The sequence below is a fragment of the Callithrix jacchus genome, chromosome 9 (assembly GCF_049354715.1).
Source record: "Callithrix jacchus isolate 240 chromosome 9, calJac240_pri, whole genome shotgun sequence".
In the NCBI taxonomy this organism is placed as follows: Eukaryota; Metazoa; Chordata; class Mammalia; order Primates; family Cebidae; genus Callithrix; species Callithrix jacchus.
In genome coordinates, this window is record NC_133510.1 from 65,029,869 (window position 1) to 65,051,884 (window position 22,016).

Here is a 22,016-nt window from a genome sequence, read left to right on the forward strand (position 1 = left end):
CTTTCCTATTCTATCTGATGAGACAATTACCCACACCGCCACAGTCCTTCCAAGATTCGGAGTTCAGTGTTGCCAGCACTGTCTTTCCACCTTTTTAAAATATCGTATTTCTTGCTAATTAGCTTAAACATTAACCCGGCATCCCAGTCAGCCCCCTCCTTCAAGGTAACTGAAATTCTTTCCATTTACTCCAGAGCTGCTGAGCATGAGCAGGCCATGTTTAGAAACTCCTCAGTTGAAATTATTCTGAGAGCAGCATAAGAGCCACACAAAAAAACAGTTTTGTAACTTTATAGTCACACCTTCTTTTTTTAAATCCAAACTCTTGGCTGTTTCAAAAATAATCAAGTCCACCTAGATGGAAAAGGATATGTCAACCCTGAGATTATGCAAAAGATTATGTGTCTGTAGTAGATTCTGAAAGCAGTTCCAAAATACGTAATTCCATTTGTAATGGCGGCAACACTAATTATTTACTCAGAATATTAACTTTAGAAAGCCAATACTCATTTAGTCGCAAAAGTTCTAGTATGTGTGAAAATTATTCACATCATGTTTTAGTCATCCCTGAGACGTCACTGAGCAAATCTCTGCACCAGTGTTCTTGCATGTAGTAGTTACTCATATTGACTGATGATCTCTTCTTGGATTTCTCAGCCTTTTAGCTAAGACGAAGCATACGAGTGATGAATATACCTGCAATTGTACTCATTTGCATATCTTTCTTGCATTAGTTATTTAAATTTCTTTTAAATATGGGTATATTCCTTTCTCTATTAAACTGGGACATTACCCAAGAGCAGGAATTGTGTACCTTCCTTCTGGGTCCCAACCCAAAAACCCAGCACAGGGCTTTGTGCCCAGTAAGTAACAACAAATATAACAGGTAATATTTCTTAAGTGCTATATATCAAATATTAAATGTACTCTATTTAATCCTTATGACACTTCTATGAAGAAAGTATTTTTATCCCCATCATGTGTAATTTGCATATGAAAAATAAAAAGGTTAAGTAATAATGTAAATGTGCTTCGGTACACACACACACACACACACACACACACGCGCGCACGCGCACACACACACACTCCCCTTTACCAAGCCTGACTCAAACCCAGGAAAGGTGGGTAGTCTGGGAAATCCAAAAGGCTCCAGGGCAACAGCAAAACAAGTTTCTCATTTTCAAAGTTTCTGAAATTGAGGTTGAACTAATTATCATGAGGTGCTAAAAGTCAGTCAAGAGAGGAGAGGGGAAAAATAAGAAGAAGGCAAGTAAGCAGCCTTGAAGATAAACACAGAAGAGATGCCCCAAAATGTCTAGATAGCAACAGATTAGGATACAGATAGACAGAAAGATGAGACAAGACAGGTGACCTGGGGGCCACTGTCCTTAGTATGTGTACACAGGGCAAAGACAGGAGGAGAAGTAAATTAGAAAGTTAACTCATCTCTCAGAACCCTTCAAGTGAGAGCATAGATTTTGTTGGAGTGCAGCTGTTCAAATAAGAGTATTTTTAGACACCTCTATCCAGTCCTAAGGGAGTAAAGACTGAAGGGACTAAACTAAACAAAGAATTCTTCCATAAACTCAAGTACACAAAGGCCCTAGCCCTACTTGCGAGAAGGAGCTACAGAGCTTGGCCTCTGAGAGGTAAATAAAGTTAGGTAGAAGGGAAGGCACTGAGGGCTGGCAGAGGGGAGAGTGAAACAGAGAGGGCCGAGCCTACCTGCTCGCTTAGGTTTCGCTGCTCAGCACAGATCTCCAGGACGCAGTTGCTGGTCTGCTTGGCCAACTCTTCCAGGAAGGCGTTGCAGTGGTGAAGACCATGGTTCTTCAGGTGGGTGTACTATGGGAAAGAGGGACCAAAGAGAGATCGCCATCACCAAGACGGCCACTTCTTCCTCACAATACTGCCCTCATCCCTTGCCTGAAGCTTACGAAGATTCCTACCCATTCCTACAGAAGAAGAAACTGAGGCCCAGAGAGAGGAGACACTCTACATCAAGCTGAGATATTTAGGGACCCATGTCACACATTATGTTTATTCCCTTTCTGAGACCAAAATCAATCCTTGGAATTGTGCTTTGGGTGACAAGGATGAGACGTGGCTAGAAAGACGACGGGGCCTGGAGTTCAGGATGCCTACCTCCTCTGGGCACATCTCATGAGTGCAGTGGACAAAGTGCGCACAAATCAGGGGGAAAGCAATGGCATAACGCAACATGGTGGGTTCCTCCAAGGTCATAGCAAACATCTTCTCAAAGATACGGAGATGAAAGCTGCAGAGAAATGGGAAGGAAACATTAAATCAGAGTTTAGTCCTTGTTAGTAAAGTGGCAAGTGAAAGAAAAAAAAAAGAAAAAGAAAAACAGAGTGTAAGCGCTGGTCCCTTAAGATAGAAGGGAACCCAAGAAACTTAACCCTTCCAGGCTTTTATAAAGGACCCCAGGCAAGTTTAATGATATTCTTCTTCCCTTTCCTTGCACAAAATGTACTATTCCTCCCTTAGAACCTTGGCATGATTTGGGCCATTCCCCCTAATTTAGAAGTCCTTCAGTAGTGTTTATTCACATTCCTCCCAAAATGTAACACTCAGGCTCCAGAAAATCTTCTCAAATTAATCCCCTCAGATGGATCTTTCCTTAACGCATATCCTCACAACTTCATGTACTCTTTTACACTTTCTTACATTTGCAAGTATTATGTTGATGTCCTTTTCACATATGGCTTTGATATCTCCCCACCCATATTGCTTGCAGAAAGCAGAGACAACACACTGTGTTTTCACATGTTTGTTTGATCCTTCAAAGGATGGCGTTGTGTACAACAGGGGTCACCTAAAAACGTCAAGTGCTGTCTAAGGAAGACAAACTAATGCTCATTCTCCAAATTGTCCATTCCTACGATTGTCCATTCGTAGATTCTACAAAAAGAGTGTTTCCAACCTGCTGAATCCAAATAAACGTTTAACTGTGTGAGATGAATCCACACATCATAAAACATTTTCACAGATAGCTTTTTTCTAGTTTTTATGGGATATTCAGCGTTTCACTATGGGCCTATTCTCTAGCCCTCTCAATTATTTTCACTTCTGTCCACCAAAATGCAGTTTTTCATGTCCCTTTTAAAACACAATGTTCCTAGAGTTTAAAAAAAAAAAACTGAAGACATTTCCAAAGAGAGGAGATTGAAACTAGACATATGGGTTAATTAACCTAGAGAAAGGAAGGCTGTATAAAATCTGAATAGTTTTCCATAAAAGAACAAACGGGAATACAGAACAAAAGGGAATCAACTTCAAATCCTTTCACTTAGGATTACTGGCAAAAAGCTGACACAAGTGAGCTGCAGAGTTTGAGCATCTTAAGGGGATCCCAAAGAAAATAGCACTTTCCAGTTGTCCAGGGGAATTACAGTCCTCCACAGAGGCCAGGCAAGAGAGCTAGTGAATCGATAAAGAGCTCTAGTTCAGAGCTTGGTGGCTCTAGCCTGTAATCCCAGCTACTCAAGAGGCTGAGATGGGAGGATTGCTTGAGGACAGGAGTTCAAGACCAGCCTGGGCAACATAGTGAGACCTGTCTCTTAAAAAAAAAAAAAAAAAAAAAAATTTCTTGAAGTAAGTGGCATAATGGAGAAAAAACAGAAAACAATAAAACTTTTAAAAAGCTCTGAACCAAGACATACCAGAAAGTAGACAGATCAGAAGTCTCCACCAGCAGTTTTTCTACTGAGTCCAGCATTCGGGAGTGAAAGACAATGAGGTTCATCACCTTGGCTAAGTCAGGGCTCTCGTGCAGGTGCAGGGGGGCCTTAGCCACGCTAGTGTACGCCTGCGGTTGGAGTTGGGAAAGGGTGGAAAAAAACAAGATGAATGAAAAGGGCCCCCAGCCTTGGAATTACAGTTTGGCCTGGGATATCTTGCCCAATCAGCAGTTTTCAAAATTGGCTCACTCCATAAAGCAAATTTAGGAGATAAAAAGAGAAGGGATTGTCGGGAGGAAGAGTCTGAGGACAGGAATCATTAACAGGAACAGATCATTACCTGTAGGCGGAACCAGTCCAGCCTCAATCCTGAGAATTCAAACTTCTCTCCATTATCAACTGCAAGACAACAGAAGCAAGCATGAAAGGAAACCATAAACAGCACACCAATATCCAACTGGTAGATCTTCTTCAAACACATGTTGTTCTACTTCCTGGCTCAAAGATCAACATTTCCAGATAAAAGATGTTCATCCTCACATAAGCCCTGCCCCCAAACCTCTCTCCAGTTACCTTGTTTGAGATTCAGAGAGGAGAGGGTACTGACGAACGAGGACATGATTATGGACTCCTCCTCTGGACACACAGACAAGTTCTGAAAGAGGAGCTGCAGTTACCATCAAGTGGGCATAGGTTCCCCAGGACAGAAGCTAGGACCATGAGGCTGAGTCAGCATATGAAGATGGAAAGAATTGCTAAGTGCCAAAAACAGAGAGAAAAGGCCAAGCAAGAGATGGAGGAGACTTCCTGGGTTTCTTGCCCTTCTAACACCCAGTTTCCCCTGATTTTTCTCTCCTATTTCTACGTGGTTTCAGTTAGTAGGAAAAATAAAAAGACTGCCAAGATTTTTAGTCTTTTATTTTTCTTGTAACAAATAAAAAGGGGCAGATTGGACTTTCTGACACCCAACTTACAGAGCATGACATTCAACCAGAGTGGTTTCAACAGGAAAATCAGCAGCGATCACCCTGAAATTTCCAAAGTATAATCAATTAAACATCATACCTGAATGATGTCACTGAGCACAAGAGCATCAAATCTTGCCAAGTACTGAAGGTGGTATTGCTGTATCACTTTGATGTGTCTTCGGACCAGGGACCTGATCTCCTCCAACAAGAAAAGTAGCTCTGCAATGCTCCTATAACGTTGAGGATGAGAACAAAGGTGAATGAGACTAGAAAGACCAATTGAGACAAACACAGTGAGAACAGGGCAGAAATTAAGACCTCCTGAGGTTATTTGATCCCTCCCTATTCCCAGTCCATCTAAGGACAAGGTTCTTAGCCATGTCAAGTACTAACGAGTCAGCATAGTCCTCAGGTGTCTTTGTCTTGGTGACATTCTCTGTGTGGCGAACCAGCCAGGTGACCTCATCACGAATGAAGGACAGGGCCATGAAAGCAAAAAGAGCCTATGGAGAGGACAGAGACTATTAGAATTTTCAACTTTAGAAACAGATCTCAAAGCACAGAGAAAACTAGCATGATAATATACATATGAATGTCATCGTGTAGCCACCACAGTGTCCAGTAACAAACATTCAGACTCACCAAAAAACCTCAGCTATATGACACAGAATCAGACAGGTACACAGTTGACACTGGCTCACAATTAATACCCTTCTCTCTCTATCAAATTAAGTTCTAGAAATATCTACTGGGCATTTATGTGGTTTAAAACAAACAAAAAAAAGTTATGTCTCCAATTAGTTCACACTCAAATAGAGGAAAAGACATGTATACAAGTAGCTATAACACAGGACATACTCTGTAAAGTGCCAAAAAGGGAGATATAAAAAGTTTTGGGGTACTCCAAGAAGATTCAAGGGAATCAGCATATATACATACAAATGGATCACAAAAGACTCAGAAAGGCAAAATCTCACGAATGCCATGTGACTACCAGTCTCTTATCACCAGCCATCATCCCCCTCCCAACATTCCTTCTTCTTGCCTTGGGACCCAGTAGTCCCGGTTCATCAGCCAACACACTCTCCAGCTCCTTCGCTGCCATCCGCAGAAACTGCCGCCGTTGACAGTGAAACTGGCCACTAAGGAAGAAAAGGGGAACATAACTATCACCTCTCCCACCCTTAAAAACCGTCCACAGGCAGCACAGAAGAAAGCTATATTTAGGAAGGGGCATCAGGCAGAAGAAAGGTTAAATGCTCAAGTTAGACTTAGTTTGAAAAGAAAAAAGGGCCGGGAGTGGTGGCTCATGCCTGCAATCCCAGCACTTTGGGAGGCTGAGGCGGGCAGATCATCTGAGGTCCGGAGTTCGAGACCATCCTGGCCAACATAGCAAAACCCTGTCTCTAGTAAAGATAGAAAAATTAGCCAAGCATAGTGGCAGGTACCTGTAATCCCAGCTGCTCGGAAAGCTGAGGCATGAGAATCACTTGAACCCGGGAGGTGGAGGTTGCAGTGAGCCAAGATCACATCACAGTGCTCCAGCCTGGGCAACAGACTGAGACTAGAAAGAAAGAAAGGAAAGAAAGAGAAAGAGAAAGAGAAAAAGAAAGAGAAAGAGAGAAAGGGAGAAAGGGGGAGAGAGAGAGAGAGAGGAAGGAAGGAAGGAAGGAAGGAAGGAAGGAAGGGAGGGAGGGAGGGAGGGAGGGAGGGAAGGAGGGAGGGAAGGAAGGAGGGAAAGGAAAAGAAAAAGAATTGGTGGGACAGCAGCAAGTTAGGTTGAGGCGATAAAGTTGTACAGAAACTAAGGATGGCTAGGTGAGAACAAAAGTGAGAAGAGATTCCTATTCCATCCCTTCTCAGAGAGTGCCTTCACCACCCTTTACCTGTTTGCAATTACATGTTCCTTGCTCTCCTTTATGTCTGCCACTCGCTTGCCATACCTGAGGATTGACACAAGCACAGTAGGGTTGACCATACTACCCATTAGAGCCCTTGCGTCACCTTCCCAGTCCCGAGCATCCGGTCTACAGCCTGATGGGAGCATGGGCAGCGCTCACAGGCAGGGTCTTTTCAAACCCTGTTTCTCACCCTGGCCTAGTAATAGAAGACTCACAGCTTAGAGATCAGTCAACTCTACTCCTAATTTTGCAGATACAGAAAATAATACCCAAGGAAGGGAAATAATTTGTCAAGGTCACATGGGGCTTTAATGGCAAAGCTGGGGCTAGACTTCTCTTCCTGTGCTCCTGCCTTGACTTCTTCAAATCAAGGAACTCTTCCAGGTTTGAGGGGGATAAATGGAGCAGTGTCTAAATATAACACAGGCCCTGCTCTCAAGTAAAAGTAGTTACTCAAGCTCTACCTTGGCTCCCATTCCCACCAACTTCCTTTTAGAATTTCCCTTTGTTGGTTATCTTTTTGATACTTCATCTCTCCTTCTCCACTGGCTTAAACTCCTCTCCCAACAAATAAGTTCAAAGCCTCCCTTATTCTACAAAGACCCTTGCTTGACCCTGACAATCCACTGAACTTTGCTTATTTTCCCATACCACCAAACGTCTCCAAAGAGACACCTAAACTCTCCTTACTTCCTCACCTCTCACTGACTTTTGAATCCCACAAAGCCTTCAGCACTAAGCAAACTGCTATCTCTAAGGTCAATGTGAACTTCTGAGTCACCAAATTAGAAGGACTTTTCATTGCTTTTAATTTTCTGCAATATTTGGCTCTCCTAACCACATCTCTTCTTTTCTGCTAGTGACCCATGATCAGAATCCCAGCATTACCTTCAACTCTTTCCTCTCCATGTTCCTTATATCTGTCTTCTCTTGTCCTGTGTCACTATTGCCACCACATTAGTGGGGCTTCATCACCCCTCATTTCCCTTCTCCAAACCACTCCTTTATTGAACTAGCGCAAAATCAAAGACGTTTGGAGTTGGAAAGTATTTTAATTAAGTCAGGATTCAACTCCACCGCAATCCTGTTGGATAATTATTTCAATCTCTGCATAGTATAGTGGAAAGAGAAAAGATTCAGAGTCCAAAAACCTGGAATTGTGTCCTAATTTCACCTCTTATTAACTGAGTGACACTGAGATTGAGCCTCCATTTTCTCATTTATAAAAAAAGATATTAATACTTATTCTTGAATTAGCACGAAGATAAATTAGATCATTTATGTCAAAGAACTCCCTAAACTATAAATCATACAAGTTAGTTGCAGTTCTTAGAGATGGAGAACAGAACACCCTTACACATCCCTTCCATTCCTTAGAAGCAGTAATCATGAGAAAGTTCCTCATACGTATGCCCAAATCCACCTCCTGCAACTTCTAATTACTAATCTTAGGTTTACTCATTCTTAACTCTGGCAATTTTGTTTGTTTGTTGGGGGATTGTTTTTGGTTTTGGTTTTGGTTTTGAGATGGAATCTTACTCTGTCGCCCAGTCTGGAGTGCTGTGGCATGATCTCGGCTCACTGCAACCTCTGCCTCCCGGTTCAAATGATTCCCCTGCCTCAGCCTCCCAACTATCTGGGACTACTGGCACATGCCGCCACGCCCAGCTAATTTTTTTTGTATTTTAATAGAGATAGGGTTTCACCATGTTGGTCAGGATGGTCTCGATCTCCTGACCTCATGATCCGCCAGCCTCAGCCTCCCAAAGTGCTGGGATTACAGGTATGAGCTACCATGCCCAGCCAACTCTGGCAATGTTTTTTAATGATGATACTCAGTTGTTGAGAGTGTGAGAAATCAGTATTCTCATACACTCTTGATAATAACTGTTTAGATAACTGTAAAAATAGAAGTATTCACACATCAAGGCTGGGCACAGTGGGTCACGCTTGTAATACCAGCACTTTGGTAGGCTGAGGTGAGTGAATCACCTGAGGTCAGGAGTTCAAGACCAGCCTTGTCAACATGGTAAAACTCTGTCTCTACTTAAAACACAAAAAATTAGCTAGGCATGGTGGCACATGCCTTTAATCCCAGCTACTTGGGAGGCTGAGGCAGGAGAATTGCTTGAACCCGGGAAGTGAAGGTTGCAGTGAACTGGGATTACACTATTGCACTCCGGTCTGGGCAACAAGAGCAAAACTTCATCTCAAAAAAAAAAAAAAAGAAGGCCGGGCGCAGTGGCTCAAGCCTGTAATCCCAGCACTTTGGGAGGCCGAGGCGGGTGGATCACGAGGTCGAGAGATCGAGACCAACCTGGTCAACATGGTGAAACCCCGTCTCTACTAAAAATACAAAAAATTAGCTGGACATGGTGGCGCATGCCTGTAATCCCAGCTACTCAGGAGGCTGAGGCAGGAGAATTGCCTGAACCCAGGAGGCGGAGGTTGCGGTGAGCTGAGATCGCACCATTGCACTCCAGCCTGGGTAACAAGAGCGAAACTCCGTCTCAAAAAAAAAAAAAGAAAAGAAATATTTCCGGATTCACAAAAATGTGTCTAAGAACCTTCATTATAGCATTGTTTATATTGACTTTAAAAATGGAAACAGTTTATCCATCAATAGAGGATTGGGTAAATAATTATGTTACAACCACATAATGTAATATTATTCAACTGTTAAAAATAAGTCTCAAGGCTGGGAGCAGTGGCTCAGGCCTGTAATCCCAGCACTTTGGGAGGCAGAGGTAGGTGAATCACCTAAGTTCAGGAGTTCAAGACAAGTCTGACCAACATGGAGAAAGCCCATCTCTACTAAAAATAAAATTAGCCAGGTGTGGTGGCACATGCCTATAATCCCAGCTACTCAGGAGGCTGAGGTAGGAGAATCACTTGAACCTGGGAGGCGGAGGTTGCAGTAAGCTGAGACCACGCCATTGCACTCCAGACTGGGCAACAAGAGCAAAACTCCATCTCAAAAATAATAATAATAAGTCTCTACAGACTAATATTCAAAGATATCCAAAACATAGTAGTGTTTTTTAAGCAAACCATAAAACATAATGCAGAGTGTGGATCATTGCTTTTAAAAATTGCTTTCATAAGGTCGAAAATACATGCCACTTTTATGTGTTTGTACACACACACACACACATCTGGAGGATGCACATCAAACTATTCTGGGAGGTGATCATATAGCTAACTTCCACTTTGCATTTTTTATATTTCTGGATGTTTTATTTGCAACCAGAAAAAAATAATACAGGTATTTGACCCTTTCCTTAATCCCATTTCTCTTTCTCATTTTGCTCTCTCTATTCTTCCCTTTATAGTCAAACTTTAAAAGAGTTGTTTATTAAATTCTGTATCTCTCATCTGCTCTTAAACTCATTGCAACCCAGCTTTCAACTTCACAACTCAAGTTGTTCACAAGAAGGGCACTAAAACCAACTTCATAGCCAAATCCAATGAACATTTTTTCAATTCTTATTTTATTTGATCTCTCAACATCATCTAACATAGGTCACTGGTCCTTCCTTATAGGAATGCCTTCTTTGTTGGCTTCTCTTTTCCCTTTTCTTTTCAGTATCTCCCACTGATTTCTCTGGCCCTTAAATATCAGCGTATACAGATATTCTGTTATCACTCCACATTTGCTCCTGAGTAATCTCAACTACTCTCCTGGCTTTTATTATCAATTCACCAATCTTTATCTGACTCCACACATCACTTCCAAGTTCCAGAACCGTAAAGTGGAAAGCCTAACACATCTATCTTCAGTGTCCCACAGATGTTTCAAAGTTGAACTGTTTAAAACTAAATACACAATCTTTCCCCCACAAACTTGTTTTTAACATATGTTCTCTTATCTTAAGGAATGCCAGATATCCATTCCAGAAACCTCGATATCATCCTCAATTCCTCCTCATTTACTTAATTAATCTCTCCCTCTAGTTTTGCCCATCTAATTTCTTTTCTTTCATGCAGATAGAATGATCTTTTCTAAAACATAAATATGATCATGTCACTCCCCTGTCTGAAATCACTCAACAGCTCCCCATCCTCTTTGGGATGGATTCGAACTCCACGGCAAAGCATACATCCCAATTTACCTCTCCAAATTCATCTCTCAGCATCTTCATTTTTATAACCTAGCTGCACATGCACTGAACTACATGAACTTCTCAGAACTTGCCGTGCTCTTGGTTGCCTCAAAAGTCTTGAGAGTTACTCTGCCTAGAATATCTTTTTTTGCCTCAAGCAACTCCCTACCTTTCTACCCAATGCACAGGCGCGCGCGCACACACATACACACACACACACACACTTTATTTAGCCCTTCAGATCTACCTGTCTCCAGGTTTCTCCAGATGCTGCAAGGCCAGTTTAAGTGTCTTAAATGCGTCCACAGTATTTTGTGTTTACACATATAATCTCTTGCTCTATCAAACAATTTGTCTATTTCCCCCCAATTTATAAATTCCTTGAGAGCAGAACTGTCTTTTTTCTTTTTCTTTAACGAGCACATAGCACTTACAATGCACCAGGAACTTTTCTACCTGCTTTACAAATGATAACCCTTTCGTTCTTCACAACAACCCTATGAGGTAGGTGATGCGGAGGTACTACCATCATCCACATTTTAGAGATGAGGAAATTGAGGCAATGGCATGGAAAATTTGAGCAACTTGCCCAGGGCCACACAATTAGCACGTAGACTCAAGCGGTCTGGTTTCAGAGTCCATGCTCTTAACCTCCATGTTATCTTATTCATTATTGTATCCCTAAAGCCCAGCGAAGCACTTAGCTAATAGTAGGCATTCAGTCTCTACCACATCAATAGTTAAAATGAATTTTAACCACCTGTATCTGGGAACATTCATGGAGACTGAAAAAGGATGTTGGGAGGGGCTAAAAAATATTCAAGGAAGATCAGTTTGGCTCTCATGTTCCTCACCCTTTCAAGCTGCTAAACAGGTCCTCTGTGACTTTGTGCACCTGCAGCACATCCTCGCGGATGAGGGTGATGTACAGGGAGCCCTGCAGACACAGCTTCCACAGCTTCTGGCACTGGCTATTGGAGTTGAGGCACCCATGACAAAGAAGAAACCCAACTGTAGGTGGGAAAACAGTGCAGAGGAACGCTTTTAGGACTTGTCCTTCATGTCACATGCTGCTTCATCCATTCCCACCTAATCCCGCTAAACTTACTGATAATCCAGCGCTCCATTACTTCCACAGACAGATACTCACAGGCCATCTGTGAGAAGAGAAGCAAAGATGATCACTTATTTAACTTAGCCTTCCTCTAAAGGAGAAAGGACAAGCTAGCATCTGAGTATCAAAACTAACTTTTGGCCACACCTTTAATCCCAACACTTTGGGAGGCAGAGGCAGGAGGATAGCTTGAGGCCAGGAGTTCGGGATCAGCATGGGCAACACAGTGTGACCTTGTCTCTCCAAAAAATTTAAAAATTAGCTAGACATGGTGGTGTGTACCTGTAGTCCTAGCTACTCAGGAGGTGGAGATAGGAGGATCTCTTGAACCCAGGAGGTGAAGGCTGCAGTGAGCTGTGATTGCACCACTGCACTTCAGCCTAAGCAACAGAGCAAAACCCTGTCCCTAAAATTTTTTTAAACTAACTTTTATTTTACCAGGGTAGATTAGGGCACGTTGATAAGCCAACAGCAGGGAAACCTGCCACTAATGGAGGTGATGAGGCACTGAAAGTGGAGTGAGGAAAAAACAATACAGTTGAGAAAAAAAAAGAGGAACTTGGGCTGGAAGTCAGAACAAGCAAAGGTTTAACATAACTTCTCTTCAACAGTTCAAATATTACTAACAATAAAATGAGGAGAGCAAAACTCAAAATCTTCTCATCATTTCTCCCCATGATGGTTAATCCTTTGGATTCTTTTACTGGTTAAAGTGTAAATCCCTCATTTGGCACTTGTCACTAATCATGTACCATCAGCTATACTTTTATGACTACATGGCATATATTCCCTACCAGACTACAAGTTCTTTGAGGGAAGGAATTTGAACTCATATTCATTGAACAAAAACAGTTATTAATTAACTGATTCCTGGCCAGGCACAGTGGCTCACACCTGTAATCCCAGCATTTTGGGAGGCTGAGGCCAGAGGATCACTTGAGCCCAGGAGTTCAAGACCAGCCTGGGCAACATAGTGATACCTTGTCTCTATTAAAAATAAATAAATAAATAGGACGGGCACGGTGGCTCACGCCTGTAATCCCAGCACTTTGGGAAGCCAAGGCAGGCAGATCCCTTGAGGTCAGGAGTTCAAGACCAGCCTGCCCAACATGGTGAAACCCCCATCTCTACTAAAGATTAAAAAACAAAAGTACCCGGGCATGGTGGCTCATGCCTATAGTCCTAGCTTCTTGTGAAGCTGAGGCAGGAGAATCACTTGAACCAGGATAGGGAGATTGCAGTGAGTCAAGATTGCACTCCAGCCTGGGTGACAGAATGAGACTCAGTCTCAAAAATAAAAATAAACAAAATTAACCAAGCATGGTGACACATGCCTGCAATCTTAGCTACTCAGTAGACTGAGGTAGGAGGATCACTTGAGCCCAGGAGGTGGAGGCTGCAGTAAGCAGTGATCATGCCAGTATACTCCAGCCTGGGTGACAGAGTAAGACACTGTCTTGAAAAAAATAAAAATAGGTTAATTGATTCCTGAAATCAAGTTGCTGCTAGGCTTAATAGTTGCTTCATGACTCTGTTTCATTCATTCATTCATTCATTCATTCATTTGGTGAATATTTACTAAATTCCTTCTATGCACGGGCTAACTGCTTATAGATCACTTTTGTTAAACTACTAACCCTAATCCAAACAAATGCCCTAAACCAACCATGATTTTTTAGCTACAAGAAGTGATCAACTTAGAGGCACATCCTAGAGGAAGACTAAAGCATTCTTTAGTCCTGATATTTCCTGAAAGAAGCATCTTCTATAGAGACGATGGCCTTGGCAAAGAGAATGCTTCCACTAATCAAAGGAAAAGGGCACTCACTGTATCTGAATTAGCAGGGTTAATCATGGCTGGGGGCGTGCTGATGAGGCTTAGAAGTTGGGCACTGCGCCACTGCTCAGCCCCCTGGTTCCTTCGGACAAAGAGGAAGTGCAAAGAGAGGAGGGCTCCACTCACAGCCTGTGGGGAAAAGCAAATGAAACCTTAGCGGCAATGATGAGGACAATATACTTTCACCTGAGGAATTCTCCACTCTCGGGGAACTTGCCTTTGTGTGAGGCCCAAACTCTTCTGTCAGCTTCCTCAGAGGATGGTCATACTCCAAGACCATCTGACCCAGACGGGCAAAACTGGGGTCACTAGAAGAAAGCAGAGGAGAGGGTTTCCAGCACTCCCTTACCCATGACATGAACCCTTACATTTGCATACATTATAAACATATGTGCATAGGCTGGCACTCTCTACCACCTCCGAAGGTATACATTCTAAACTGTAAATTACATATAAAGATACCCCATTCCAGGCTCAGGTGTACTAATCTATGGCTGCATAGAATCATTCCATTTTAGGCAGGTCCATGAAATTTTCTTTCTTATAAGCACCAAAAATAGGGTTGGACACATGATAGGTACTCTATAAATCTGTATTAATTCAAAATTAAGTAACATGCCTAGATCCAAATTAGTATACAACCCAAAAGGGTATATAAATATTTAAAGCTAATGGGTAAGGCATGTGTCTAGGTATCCATGTAGGCACATGGGAATACCCATCATGCATAGAACAATGTGCCACAAAACGCACTCTGATCCCTCTAGCCTTCATTTTTCAGCCCTGAAATACTTTTATTTGCACTAATGGAGGGGGACAGAACCACAGACAATTCAAAATCCATTTATGTTCAGTTTCAAATGTATTACCATGCATTAGTTACCTCTACTAATTTACCTTACTAATATTATTCCTACCAACACTAGAAGGAATTTTCTTTGCCTTTTGTAATAACCTGAAAATCAGATAGAAGCCAGTCGAGGATTAAAAATTGATCAGAGATGATGCAAATTGGATAATCCACTAGCAGATATTGAAGAGTTGACTACAGCTCCCTCTCAGTATTGGCAGGGAGATTGGTTCTAAGACTCCCACGTACGCCAATATCCCATGCATACTGAAGTCCCACAGACAGTCCTGAGGAACCCACACCATTTGAAGAGTCAGCCCTCTGTATAGGTGGATTTCACATCCCACAAACACTACATTTTCAATCCACGTTTGGTTGAAAAAAATCCATGTATAAGGTGGACCCGCACAGTTCACACCCGTGTTGTTTCAGAGTCGACTGAATATATAAAAGTGTACCTTATTTTACCTGGGTCAATGTAGATTATAGGTTCTCATATAAGAAATCATGGCATCGATTTCCCTTGTATGAGGGACTCTCTATATCATAGCACTATGTATGAGACTCTTCATGTAATAATATCCCTTTAACTCACCCATGCCCATGCAGCATCTCATGGGCACAATTGTACATGCCAATGAGTATCCGTCGATCCTCAATCCGTGACAGAAGTAAAATGACTGAGGTGTAAGTCACAATCAAGTCCAGGTAACTCCGAGTGAAATCAAAGTTGAGATTCTATAAGGAAAATACATAGGAATCCAAGGACAGCATGGCCAATTAACCTGGATTTCCTGATTTCCCAACCACTTGAGACAGTGCTCAATAGATTGAGTGAATCTATTTAGAAGTAGAAACTGACAGGATTGAAAAGAAGAACAAGAAAATTGGAACAAAAGTCAGGGACTAAAAGTGACCTCAAGATACAAAGGGGCCAGGAAATAAGGTAACATTTAGGAGATGAAAAAGGTGAAGAAGATTTTTATGTAATTTTTAATTAATTAAATCACATTGGTGATCTGCTTAACATGTAAATACATTTTCACTTCAGCACTTTTTACAAAACAGTTATAGTCCTGAGAAGCAATAAATGAAATAGCTATTCTTCCAGTCCCTTCCCACCCCATCCTGTGACTAGACCTAGACCTCCCAACCTAGACCTGGCCTTTTCTTTGACTCTACCATAGAAGAGAATTGCAAAGGATCTTACGATATCAAAATGGCATTGGCAGGCATCAATGGTGTTGAGAAGTTCATATACATGATCCTGGAGGTGGAAGTGAAGACAAAGATGAATAAAGAACAAAGAGAAGGTGATGTACTACCAGAGCTTCTAGGAAGGGACCCCTCCCTTAGAGGTCTTAGAAAGCCAAGTAACAGAAGAAAGTCACTATCAAAAGAGGGAGGAAGTTCCTCTTTAGTAAGCCACCAGTGGGCCCCTATCAGCTACACTGCCAAATGCCTACATTTCCATAGGCACAAGTCTCTATTGTATTATACACACTCTTCCTGATGTTATCATCCCTGTGTCCCACTCCTCTAAATTAAAAAAGGTCGTAGGCCAGATGCGGTGCCTCATGTCTATAATCCTAGCACTTTGGGAAGCCAAGGTGGGTGGATTGCCTGAGCTCAGGAGTTCAAGACCAGCCTGGGTGACATGGTGAAATCCTGTCTCTACTAAAATATAAAAAAAAAATTAGCCAAGCATGGTGGTACTTGCCTGTAATCCCAGCTACTCGGGAAGCTGAGGCAGGAGAATTGCTAGAACTCGGGAGGCGGAGGTCACAGTGAGCCGAGCTTGCACCACTGCACTCCAGCTTGGACGACAGAGTGAGACTCCATAAAATAATAAATAATTTTTTAAAAGGTTGTAAAATGTAGATCACCTAATAGGTAGCTTCAAATAGTTCATTAAAAAATAGAGAGAAATGGCTGGGCGTGGTGGCTCACACCTGTAATCCCAGCACTTTAGGAGGCTGAGGTGGGCAAATCACGAAGACAAGAGATCGAGACCATCCTGGCCAACATGGTGAAACCCCGTCTCTACTAAAAAAACAAAAATTAGCTGGGCGTGGTGGCGGGCACCTGTAGTCCCAGCTACTTGGGAGGTTGAGGTAGGAGAATAGCTTGAACCCAGGAGGCGGACATTGCAATGAGCCAAGATCACGCCATTGCACTCCATCCTGGGTGACAGAGACTTCGTCTCAAAAAAAATAGAGAAGGATAAGAAAATATGGCAAAATACTAACAATTAGGAGATCCAGGAGTAAAACATATTCATTTTTGTATTCTAGAAATTTTACAGTAGGTTTGTAATAAAATATTGTGAAAAAATACTTGAAATGTTAAAAACTCAAATAATACAAACATATATCACTTGTATAGCGTGTGCTTTCCTAACCTGAAAATAAGGAATACTCAACCTGTATAGAGAACTCCTACATCTCAACACACACACAAAATCCAATTCAAAAATGGTCAAAGAATAAAACAGACATTTCTCCAAAGAAGACATATAAATGGCCAATAAACCCATGAAAAATCCTCATTATCACTAATCATTAGCAAAAATTCAAATTAAAACTTAAATGAGATAACACCTCGTATCCATTAGGATGGCTACTCTCAAAAGCAAAATAACAATTGTTGGCAAGGATGTGGAGGAATTATAGCCCTATGCCCTGTTGGTTAGAATGTAAAACAGTACGGCCGCTGTGGAAAATGGCACAGCAGTTCCTCAAAAAGTTAAAAATAGGCCTGGCACAGTCCAGCACTTTGGGAGGCCGAGGTGGGTGGACAGCTTGAGCCCAGGAGTTTGAGACCACCCTGGCCAACATGGCCATAACCCATCTCTATAAAAAATACAAAAAATTAGCCAGATGTGGTGGCATGTACCTGTCGCCCCAGCTACTCAAGATGCTGAGATGGGAGGATCACCTGAGCCCAGGAGGTCGAGGCAGCAGTGAGCCACGATTGCACCACTACACACCAGCCTGGACAACAAAGTGAGACCCTGTCTCAAAAAAAAAGTTAACAATAGAATTATCATATTCCAGCATTTCCAATTCTGTGTGTAAAACCAAAAGAATTGAAAGTAGGGTTCTGAAGATATATTTGTATACCCATGTTTATAGCAGCATCATTTACAATAGCTAAAACTTGGAAGCAACCGAAGTGTCCATCAATATATGATCAGATAAGCAAAATGTAGTATATTCATATACTGCAATATCATTCAGCTTAAAAAAGAAATTCTACAATATGCTACAACATGTATGAACCTTAAGGACATTATGCTGATAAAACAAGCCACAAAAAGACAAATGCTTTATGATTCTACTTACATAAGGTACTTAGAATAGTCAAAACCACAGAAACAAAGTAGAATTGTGGTGGCAAGGGGCTGGAGAGAAAGGGAAATGGGGAATTAAGGTATAAAGGGTAGAGAGTTTCAGATGGTTGCACAACATTATGAATATACTTAATACCACTGGACTGTACACTTCAAATGATTAAGATGATAAATTTTATGTTATGTGTATTTTACCACAATTTTTAAAATAGAAAAAACATGCATAGCTTAGTGAATTGAAGCCAGTCATAATCAATCCCCAAAGGTAGTTATTTTTAACAGATCTTTCCTAGGTATGTATTAAATATATATATAATCTTTTAAAATAGAACTGTGATGTATCATATACTATTTTGAAATTTGCTTTCATTTAACAATACAACTTAGATATCTTTCCAGAGCAGTATACCTCTCTCATTATTTCAAGAACTTGTATTAAGCAAATAAATAAACATATAAAGGAAAAATAGCCTCCGAAAGAACTTGCCTACATTGGAAAGGGCTCAAGAGTGCTCACCCGAAATTCCATGACATCCACAAATGACTGGTAGTAATTGGTGAGGAATCTAATTATCTCGGCTTTTTCACGATGTACTGGTCCTAAATGTTGCTGAGAAAAACACAAAACAAAACAATATAAGACAAGAAAACAAAGGCAAAATAAGAAGACAGTTGATCCAAGTAACTCAACAAGAACAGTGGTTATACCTAAAACATTCTTAAAGAGGGTTGCGGTCACGTGTAGTGGCTCACAACTGCAACCCCAGCACTTTGGGAGGCCAAGGTGGGCAAATCACCTGAGGTCAGGAGTTTGAGAACAGCCTGGCCAACATGGTGAAACCCCATCTCTACTAAAAATACAAACATTAGCTAGCTATGGTGGCAGCCGCCTGTAGTCCCAGCTACTCAGGAGGCTTAGGCAGAAGAATCACTTGAACCTGGGAAGCAGAGGTTGCAGTGAGCCAAGACTGCACTACTGCACTCCAGCCTGGGTAACAGAGCAAGACTCTGTCTCAAAAAAAAAAAAGAAAAAAAAGAAAGAAAGAGGATTAAAATACACTGACAGAGGAAGTTAGAAACTCTCCAATGCTCTGAAGGTCTTTAAACAAAGGAGATTACCCATCTAGGTAGAATGGTTACATGTGATCATGACTACATATAGAGAGCTAAATGAGAGGAAATTTTAAGGACACTTTCAGATGAACAGATAATACTATTTATATCAAAATTGAAAGAAACAGAATGCAAAGATGCTACAAATATGGGTAAAAACTCCAGGGTTAATATTTAATAAAGGAAAAGTAGAGATACCCCATTAGATGCATAAATCTAAGACAAACAGCAAGGAAACAATGAATGGGAAACAGAGACAATAAAATACATGCGTCCTGCTGGACTGACAGCGCTGTCTTGTATAATAACAATGTTTTCTCGTGAATCTTGCAATGGAAACGGGGAAATGCTTCACTCCAGCTTACCCTGGAAGAATCCCATCTTATCTCAGAATTCTCAATACTTAAAGCTCTACAATAACCTAAAGCCCTGTGGCTGAAACTTGGAAAACTATATAAAAAAAGGCTACTCCATCCCCTGCCAGGTTTGAAGAGAGGCATCAAAAGAGGAGAATCTCAGCCATTCAAGCAGAGTTACATTAGAGAAAGGAGAGAAGGACCAAGTTCTCACCGTGCTGTTTCGGACATCTATGTTGGGAAATTTCTTGTTGATATACTTGACAGATGATTCCATGGACTTTTCAAGTAAGAAAGGTGGCTTGGATTTGGGGTCTGAACAAGTCTGCAGAGAGAAACCACACTATAATGCAATCCTTTCTCCTCCTCAGAAACATACCTCTTCTTGCAACATTCATTCTCAGAATCTGTCTTAGGAAAAGGCAACCTAGGAATAAATTTAAAAAGCATGAGAGTAGGTCAAGAAAAAATTCCAAGACGTTAAGCCAAGTATCTTAGAACTAAATAACAACCTGGGCATTTTGTCTTGATGGGTAAAGCTTAATGCCTGCTTGGCCCCAGCACAAAGAGGAAGCTGTTTCCCCGCCCCTCAACTGAAGCCGGAAGGAACGAGAAAAGCAGCTGCTCAGGAGTTAGATTTTGTGCAAGATTCAGTGTCACAGTTTTGTTTACTATGTAAGTGTCTTATCCCAAAGGGCATTTACATGATTCATGGCAACAGAGAAACCATGTTCGTGGTGATTGGTTTTACTGCAAAAGACACAAAAGCTCCCTCCATAAAGTCCCCTATTTTCTCTGCCAGGAACTCCCATAAAAACCCCTGTCTTTATCTCTTTACTTCCTATGGTTTGCCCAGACCTTGCCCCACCTCTTGCAAGCAGCTTCTTTCAATTTCTTGATTCCTATTCTGAAAAAAAAAAAAAAAAAAAAAAAACACTCACACACACACATACACACACACAACCACCACAGCACGAACCACCCCAGGAGTACCTCAGAAGACACCCACCCTTTTCATCTAAATATCTGATTATCTAAATTCTTTTCCTTTTAGGGAAGTACTGCCATAGAAAATTTTTGCCACACTGGGTGCGGTGGCTCACACCTGTAATCCCAGCACTTTGGGAGGCTAAGGTTGGCGGATCACCTGAGGTTGGGAGTTGGAGACCAGCCTGACCAACATGGAGAAACCCCTTCTCTGCTAATAATGCAAAAATTAGCTGGGTGTGGTGGTACAAGCCTGTAATCCCAGCTACTCGGGAGGCTGAGGCAGGAGAATCGATTGAACCCAGGAGACGGAGGGTGTGGAGAGCCAAGATCATGCCACTGCACTCCAGCCTAGACAACAAGAGCAAAACTTCATCTCAAAAAAAGAAAAAGAAAGAAAAGTTTTTGCCAGAGACCCAGCCTAAGGTCTCTTCAGAGTGTAGAAGATCCACAAAAAATAATAAAGCCCAGAATGTTAGACCCCAGACCTTTATCTAAGTCGCTCGGAACACAACTGTTCCTTCCCCACCCTCACCCCTACCCCCATCCCCAGAGGAAAGCAGATGCCCTCATTGGAGTGAGACTCATACCTAGAAAGGGGAAGACTTGAAAAGAAGCCTCTGCTCCTGCCTTCCTGAACTGGCTGGCCTATATAATCTGACTATGTAGATTATAGTCAGTGGAAAAAAGCGGGGAGTCTTAACTGCTGCACCTGCCGCCTCGGGGTTCCCTGCCCTATTATTGCTGGAACAATCAGTTCTGGTTTCATCGCTCATGCTTACCTTCTTGATGTTATACATGCGGATGAGAACCCCCTGACCTCGATCATTCAGGATGGTGAGCTTCTCTGCCAATTTATGCTGGTAAGCAGATGTCAAAGACATGATGGCCACTGAGAGAAAGGAGCACCAGACGGCAATGCCAATCTCCCCAAACTCTTTCAGCTTGGGTGGTGACACCCTCTGGGCGGAGGGACCCAGCCTGGTTGGTGCACTGGTCTTCTGTTGCCTCTGCAATTGGCTAATGGGTGAAATCAGTCATGATGGCTCACAGGCCCTTAGAGCCTTCTTGTGCTTCCTCTTGCACACTCAGCAGGGGAGACTTCCTCTTTCTGGCTGTACAGCACTTTTGGTTAGGCTATGAAGTGGGTGGAGCTGAGAAGGACAGGCTTTCAAGGCTCTTCACAGACTGGCACCAACTTTTGGGTCTTATTCCCCCATAAGTGTCCTAGACAAAGCTCTACGCCAGGCTGGGCATGGTGGCTCACACCAGTAATCCCAGCATTTTGGGAGGCCAAGGTGGGAGGATCCCTTGAGCTCAGGAGTTCCAGACTAGCCTGGGCAACATAGCAAGACCCCATCTCTATAAAAAATAAAAATAAAAGGCCGGGCGTGGTATGTCACACCTGTAATCCCAGCACTTTGGGAGGCTGAGGCACCATAACCTGAGGTCAGGAGTTCAAGACCAACCTGACCAACAGGGAGAAACCCCATCTCTACTAAAAATACAAAATTAGCCAGATGTGGTGGCACATGCCTGTAATCCCAGCTACTCAGGAAACTGAGGCAGGAGAATCACTTGAACCTGGTAGACAGAGGTTGCAGCAAGCTGAGATCACACCATTGTACTCCAGCATGGGCAACAGGAGAGAAACTCTGTTTCAAATAAATAAATAAACAAACAAACAAAGCTCTATACTAGACAAACAAATATCTACCACCCCACCCTGTA

The 22,016-nt window shown here is 42.1% G+C and overlaps 1 protein-coding gene across 3 annotated transcripts in view; it reads right to left on the reverse strand.

Moving 5' to 3' along the window:
• Positions 1-21,388, reverse strand: part of NCKAP1L (NCK associated protein 1 like) — a 43,375-nt gene extending 21,987 nt beyond the window's left edge. Inside the window, exons 1-19 of one of the 3 annotated variants that reach the window (XM_078336493.1) lie at positions 21,068-21,199; positions 19,513-19,623; positions 18,347-18,439; positions 17,822-17,880; positions 15,688-15,744; positions 15,073-15,215; positions 13,845-13,935; positions 13,619-13,756; positions 11,785-11,833; positions 11,531-11,687; positions 6,559-6,615; positions 5,718-5,814; positions 5,066-5,175; positions 4,770-4,902; positions 4,278-4,359; positions 4,045-4,103; positions 3,687-3,832; positions 2,149-2,281; positions 1,729-1,848 (exon numbers count right to left, since the gene is read on the reverse strand). In XM_078336493.1, coding sequence (XP_078192619.1) covers positions 1,729-1,848; positions 2,149-2,281; positions 3,687-3,832; positions 4,045-4,103; positions 4,278-4,359; positions 4,770-4,902; positions 5,066-5,175; positions 5,718-5,814; positions 6,559-6,615; positions 11,531-11,687; positions 11,785-11,833; positions 13,619-13,756; positions 13,845-13,935; positions 15,073-15,110 — 1,410 coding nt within the window. In that variant the 5' untranslated portion in view covers positions 15,111-15,215; positions 15,688-15,744; positions 17,822-17,880; ... (1 more) ...; positions 19,513-19,623; positions 21,068-21,199. Of the gene's footprint in view, positions 1-1,728; positions 1,849-2,148; positions 2,282-3,686; positions 3,833-4,044; positions 4,104-4,277; positions 4,360-4,769; positions 4,903-5,065; positions 5,176-5,717; positions 5,815-6,558; positions 6,616-11,530; positions 11,688-11,784; positions 11,834-13,618; positions 13,757-13,844; positions 13,936-15,072; positions 15,216-15,687; positions 15,745-17,821; positions 17,881-18,346; positions 18,440-19,512; positions 19,726-21,067 lie in introns of all 3 variants that reach the window. The other 2 variants (XM_002752559.6, XM_035256547.3) reach the window with 2 other exon arrangements.
• Between the last annotated feature and the right edge of the window lie 628 nt (positions 21,389-22,016).